At 30.9% G+C, this 6,889-nt stretch overlaps 1 protein-coding gene across 1 annotated transcript; it reads left to right on the plus strand.

The window, feature by feature from the left end:
- Positions 1–4,023: 4,023 nt before the first annotated feature.
- On the plus strand, positions 4,024–5,028 carry LOC139892263 (F-box protein GID2-like). Its single transcript, XM_071875307.1, has one exon. It carries the CDS (start codon positions 4,112–4,114, stop codon positions 4,667–4,669), a length of 558 nt encoding a protein of 185 aa, XP_071731408.1. The 5' UTR covers positions 4,024–4,111; the 3' UTR covers positions 4,670–5,028.
- The last annotated feature ends 1,861 nt before the right edge of the window (positions 5,029–6,889 follow it).

Raw genomic sequence — 6,889 nt, forward strand, 5'->3', positions numbered from 1 at the left:
GTCAACAATGTACGCTTAAATAAATAATATATTATTAATTTATATAATTTGACATAATTTAACTAAGTATATAAACTTTGTATCACTTTTATTATTTAGTTAATGTATTATATATTTAACTATATAATAAATCCAATTATATATAAATGTAATAATATTTACAAACTTACTAAAACTATAGTTTAATAATTAAAATCATAATTATTATTAAAAATACAAAATACCGAATTATTTATTATTTTTATGAAAAATTTGTATTTATTAATTAAATAAAAAAAATAAAATAAAATATTATTGACAAATATTCTTGGAAAAACATTAAATCAATTTGTTTATTTATATAAAAAAATCCTTAAAATAAATGAAAAAAATAAATAAATAAATAAATAAATAAATTACTTTTTAATGAAAAAATAGTAATGGAAAAAATACTTTTATTATTTTATTTTGTGCATTATCCCATGACCTAACATTTAATACTTTTTAATTTTAAAATCCCATTAAGAATTAAAATATTTCTTTTTCTTTTAATTATTTTATTCCTTTTACCTAATTTTTTCAAGTATAAATACCCCTCATTTTTCATTCAAACTCACACTAAAATTTCTCTCATTCTCTCTTTGAAGAATTACTACTAGTAAGTATTCTTTTCTTACTTTTTATTTTTTTTACTTTTTACTTTTTACTTTTTACTTTTTACTTTTTACTTCGGTTATTATTTTTACCGAAACATGTAAATAATGTTATAAATTATATGCAATTAAAAATAAAATAAATAACATGTATACACTATTACTATTACTAGCACCTATAACCTACTACTTATATTGTAACATAAAAATATTTTGGGATATGTATTAGAGATGTATAGATCTTCGAACTTTCTTGACGAATGGTTTCTATGAGATTCTAGGCAGAGGGTTTGGATTTCCGATTTAAAGGGTCCTATGGCTCAAGCCCCTAGATCTAAATTAGTCAATCGAAGGGAAAGAGGTGATTGGAAGCTTATCTAATACGGCAAGTATCCTAAAATGGAAAACACTGATAAAAGTAGAAACTCTCTAGTCATAGAAACTTAGTAAAATAAGAAACTTTCTAAAAATGGAAACTTTATAAAAATAGTAACTTACTAGGAATAGAAACTTAGCAAAACAAACTATACTTAAACACATACTTAAACTTAAACATGGGCAAAACACTTAACTACTCTTAAATGTCAATAGGTTGACTTTCCTGCTCACTCGTTCAACTCTTTATTCCGAGGAATAACTTTCTCTCTACTTACTAAGGTGAATTCATAGCCCCTCTTTATTGCTAGCAAACTTACTTACTTTACTTGGGGTGAGACACATGCTGTTTTTACTTTTTACAATTTAGACACAAGTACCAAACTGTTAAACTATGCTATACCCGGCTATGTCCGACTAAGTCCATACAGTGATATTTTTAATTGCTGTTGCATGCTTAATTATTGGGGGTAGGCCTATCGGGAGTAACGTCCCCGATACATTTGACTAAGTCTTTGTATTACTTGATAATGAAATTAAACAGACAAGGACAAACACAACTTGTCATGGGGCAAACTTGAACGTTTAGTCTAAATATCACGCTTTGGCATAAATTTTTGATCCTGCGGGAGATCAACTTTACAAACTAAATCTTGTGGTCTAACACTCAACCTTTTTGGTTGACACTTTAGCATGTTTTGTCTCAGGTGCTGTTTGATTCAAGCTCTTATACTTACTGCTTATGTGATGCTACTTGGACATAGGATCAAGAGATATTGCATTTATTACTTCTGCATGTGAACATTTGCGTTATTGTTATTCCTGTCATTGTAACGACATTTCATTTTCCGCTGCGTACTCATTAAAGTTAAATTCATCATTTAGTATTGTTCTCGTTTATTATAATATGTTGGTATGTTTTGATATTAGTGACGTTCCTTCCAGACCCTATTGGGAGGACGTTACACGAATATCGCCCCTTCAAGTCTGGTAACCTAAGAATTAGGGAAATGGCCCCTAATTGACGCGAATCCTAAAGATAGATCTATGGGCCTAACAAACCCTATTCTGGAATTTGGAATGCTTTAGTACTTCGATTTAAATGGTGATTTATTGCCAATATATATGGCATACTTGCGAGTATGCGGGGGATATTCTATATGCATTATGTTAATGTCGGTTACCAGATGTTCATCATACGAATGATTTTTATACACTTGCAAGTGTAAGGTTATTTATGAAAAATGAAAATCTTGTGGTCTATTAAAATTATGGAAATGATTGACTACAATAAACTAATGAACTCACCAACCTTTTGCCTGACACTTGAAAGCATGTTTATTCTCAGGTATTAAAGAAATCTTCCGCTGTGCATTTGCTCATCTTAAAGATATTACTTGGAGTCATTCATGGCATATTTTAAAAGACGTTGCATTCAAGTGTTGAGTTCGATAAAGATCATTATTAAGTAAATGACAGATTAAGTCATTTATAGTTTGGATATATTATGAAATAGTATGCATACCTGTCAACTTTCGACGTAATGAAAGGTTGTCTTTTAAAAACGATTGCAATATTTGTAAATATATCATGCAGTGGTCAAATGCCTCGCAATGTAACCATATGTTATTGTATTCGTCCTTATGGATTAGGACGGATCGCTTCATGGGCGAGGTTTTACTACCCGTATTTCAGGATTTCGCCCGCTTCGCTTGCCCCTCGGGATGGTTTATGGACCGGGTCCATATAATGCGGTTCAAGTTTATGCCTGAAAGCGCATGTGTGAAAAATGATCAGGTGAGTGAGTTATTTCTGCGTCAGTAATTTCAAATACTTGCCTTTTCTAAAAAAAATAAATGTCATTATCAACTCTACTTTTTATTACTTTATAGTTTTACATTTTACTTTTTACATACCTCTTTGGTTTGCATGTATAAAGTAGGGGTATAAAAGAAGTTTACTTCATTATTCTTATCTATTTATAAAAGTAAACTTTTAATTTGGGACATCCCAAAAGAAAAAAAAAAGAAAATTATTAAATTGAGACGTATGGAGTATCGTACTGTAAGAATTAGTGTTACAGAGTAATAAAAGGTACTCCGTCCGTCCTAAATTAATAGTCCATATTTCTTTTTTTTTTCATCCCAAATTAATAGTTAACGTTTATAAATAGATAAGAAAAATTGGTTAGAGTACCTTTATGCTCTTACTTTATTTAAGTAAGACAAAAATGTAGGTAAATAGTAAGAGGTAAAACTGAAAAGTAGACAAAAAAATACACGTAACAGTCATTTTTTTTTTAAATTGTGTATTTTTCGTTTGGAGATTATTAAATTGAAACGGAAAGAGTATATTGTGAGTGGAGCATCATTTCATTTTATAACTTTTCTGATGATAGTTGTAAATGTTTTTAAAAAAAATTAAAACATGTTTAAATTGTTTGTATATTGAAAATATTCAATTATTTTCTAGAAAAAATTTATTTCAACTCTCTTAATGTAGTATTTTTTTAGCAAAAATAACTCAAACTCGTATAGAAACATGATGGTTTTTCAAATGAAACAAACTCAACTAAATCATACAATAGGTGATTAAAGAGGCTCAAACTTGGAAAGCGAGAACACGCTATAACTATCTAACACTAAACTGTAATAGTTTTTACATAATTTTAATTTTTGATGAGAGTTCTAAACTAGAACCAGAAATCTTCTTTATTTTATTTTATTTTATTTTATTTTATTTTAAGTGAAACCGATTTGGTATGAAATTGCTTAAAATCCAAGGAATAATAGGCAGGACATGTACATTGATTTATCCAAACAAACGGCTGGCCCTTGCAGTCATTGTCCACATACAAACAAAAACCATAGACCACGCCTTTTGCCAGTATATGGCAGCTATTTTCACCATCTACCCATTAAATACAAAAAGGACACAACAGTAATTTCACATCCCCCATTCATCTCTTTCAACTTTGTCCTTTTCCCAACCAATCAAAAAGCAGGTGCATCCTCATTCCTCATTATTCCCCTTAACTTTTTCTCTCTAAAATAAAATCACTCCATACAGAGAAAAAGTAAAATTAAGTTTCTGATTTTATATCTATGAAGAGATCTATCTCGTGTTCTCAAGATCCGGTCAACGTTGACGGCGGAAAGATGAAGAAGAAGATCCGTGAAGATCCGTCACCGGAGGAAACGGCGTTAACGGTTCTGTTAGATGAAAATTTGTTGTATGAGATATTAAAACACGTTGATGCTCGGACGTTAGGAGCCGTTGGATGTGTTAACCGTCAGTGGAATCGTACGGCTCAGGATGAAAGGTTATGGGAACTGATCTGTACCAAACATTGGGCAAACATCGGGTGTGGTAATACACAGCTTCGTTCAGTGGTCCTCGCTCTCGGTGGTTTTCGTAGACTTCATTCTCATTATTTATGGCCTTTGTCTAAACCTTCTACATCTGCAACCGTTGCAACGTCGTCGGCTAATTCAACCGTCGTTGCACCGTCGGCGTGGCCGTGTCTACCGCCGCCGCGTGCGATTGTTCCGGCGAAACCTACTGCCGTGAAAACTCGTTGGGGGAAAGATGAAGTTCAGCTTTCGTTGTCTCTTCTTTCGATTCGGTATTATGAGAAGATGAATTTTAATAACCGGAAATGAAGCGCTTTGATTTCATGGTCTATTGTGTAATAGTAATGATAATGATGATGTATTAGATCTGGTTTGCTTTTATGTTATCTAACTAAGAACAACTTATCGTTGATTTCATGTATTACTTACTATTATAATTATTATTTTATTACTAATCAATTAAATTAATGAATGTATTTGTAATTTGAGGGATAGTTGATTGATTTTAGCATATGAATTGATGAATTTGAAGTTGAATTGCATCAAACTGATTCTGATTATGTGTGAAATTGATAAGGCGGTTTGTGAAGAAATTTGGGGAAATTGATCGTCGCGGGAGCGGCGGTTTGGTTACGAGGATAAGTAAAAAGGGTGTTAAATTAAAGTCATCCACGATGAGTCACTGGAAAGTGTACCGGTAGACGAAGAAAAAATAAGGATACATATGTTTGATTAAAGAAATTTACATATGTTGGATCAAGACCATACTTTTTTTTTTTTTTTTTTTTTTTTTTTCAATGTTTATTTTTGGATTTATTTTAAGATAGCTTTAAGGACTATACTTAAGAAGTTAAGACACGCTTAAATTATTTGTAACGTGTTAATAATTACCCACTCTGGGCAGTTAATCAATTCAATGTACAACGCATTTATAATTCAATTTATTTTTTAAGCAGAGACTTTGAGGCTATGTTTAAAAAAACCCCCAACTTTTTAGTGTTTTTCAATTTTTTTTAATGGTATCAAAAACAATATTTGTTTGTTTTTCGAAAAAAAAGAAGGTAAAATATATTTAAAAATCAATATCAATTTCGTCGAATAATATATAATACAAATAAAAATATTTAAAGTAAAAAATTGAAAAGAAAAAACCTCTAAAAGAAAAAAAAAGACAAAATTTCATTCATCGTCTCTAAACTTTACATCAAATTTGACTCCATGTCCTTTTTTTTTTTTTTTTGTGCATTACTCGTCCCTAATGTATCAAAACACTACATTCCTCGTCCTCCCGTCTACTTCCTGTCTATTTCAGCCGTTAAGTCAAACATGTGCAAAACATGTGAGGGTGTTTTAGTCTTTCTTCCTCTTTGTTCCCTTTACCCCTTCCTTATCTACTTGACTTCTCCCTAATTCAACCCTAAAAAAATATAAACCCTAATTTCTAATCAAGAAATCAAATCAATTAACCAACACCCTTAATTAAAATAAAAACTGAAATTAATTATATCCAACTCATTAATTGGTTGTGAAGTATCAATCCTGTAATCTTATCTTACTCTTTTTGGTTGAACTGAAAGACTCTGTTTCTAATCGAGGGATCTGGGCTTGTAAATTTTTGTAATCGGCTTCTAATTGAGGGATCGGTTTCTAATTGAGGGATCTGTGAACAGCGAGATAAAAATAGTGTTGTGGACTGGAACACGCACAACACGATTAGTTGTATCAATAACCTGAAGTTAATTTTGAAATTAATATTAAACGAAAGATAGATTACAATTAAAATACCGTACTAGGAACGGTAATGGCGGAAGGAGAATTATGTGATGATACGTCGACTGCATCCATGTTCGCAGTAGAGTAAATGATACAATACCTAATTGATTACTGAGTACTATTATTCTACCCTCCGATTAACAAACAAGTTTCACATATTTCCATTGGGTTTAAACATAATAATGACGTTAATGGACTATCCTTATGGGATCCACTTGTACTAGGTGATGACGTGATTCCGGTTATTACGTTTAAAAGGGTTGAGACAATGATCGAATGTTCTTCATCTTTGGATAAGCCCAGATCCCTCAATTAAAAACCGAGTTGGATTTAATTAATTTCAATTTTTATTTTAATTAAAGGTGTTGGTTAATTGATTTGATTTCTTGATTAGAAATTAGGGTTTATATTTTTTTTTTGGGTTGAATTAGGGTAAAGGGAGCAAAGAGGAAGAAATAGGAAGAAAGACTAAAATACCCTCACATGTTTTGCACATGTTTGACTTAACGACTGAAATAGACAGGAAGTAGACGAGAGGACGAGGGATGTAGTGTTTTGATATATTAGGGATGAGGAATGCACAAAAAAAAAGAAAAAGGACATAGAATCAAATTTGATATAAAGTTCAGGGACGAGAAATGAAATTTTGTCAGAAAAAAAAAGAAGACAATTGAATTGATTTCGTAAAGCATGTACATCAAAACACATTTTATAGTCACTGTAATTTATATATCATAGAACCTAACAATTCATTAA

Source organism: Rutidosis leptorrhynchoides, chromosome 2 (assembly GCF_046630445.1).
Source record: "Rutidosis leptorrhynchoides isolate AG116_Rl617_1_P2 chromosome 2, CSIRO_AGI_Rlap_v1, whole genome shotgun sequence".
NCBI classification, from domain to species: domain Eukaryota; kingdom Viridiplantae; phylum Streptophyta; class Magnoliopsida; order Asterales; family Asteraceae; genus Rutidosis; species Rutidosis leptorrhynchoides.

Excerpts from the sequence above, each read along its gene's own strand:
- LOC139892263 (XM_071875307.1), top strand. The coding sequence starts at position 4,112 with ATGAAGAGATCTATCTCGTGTTCTCAAGATCCGGTCAACGTTGACGGC.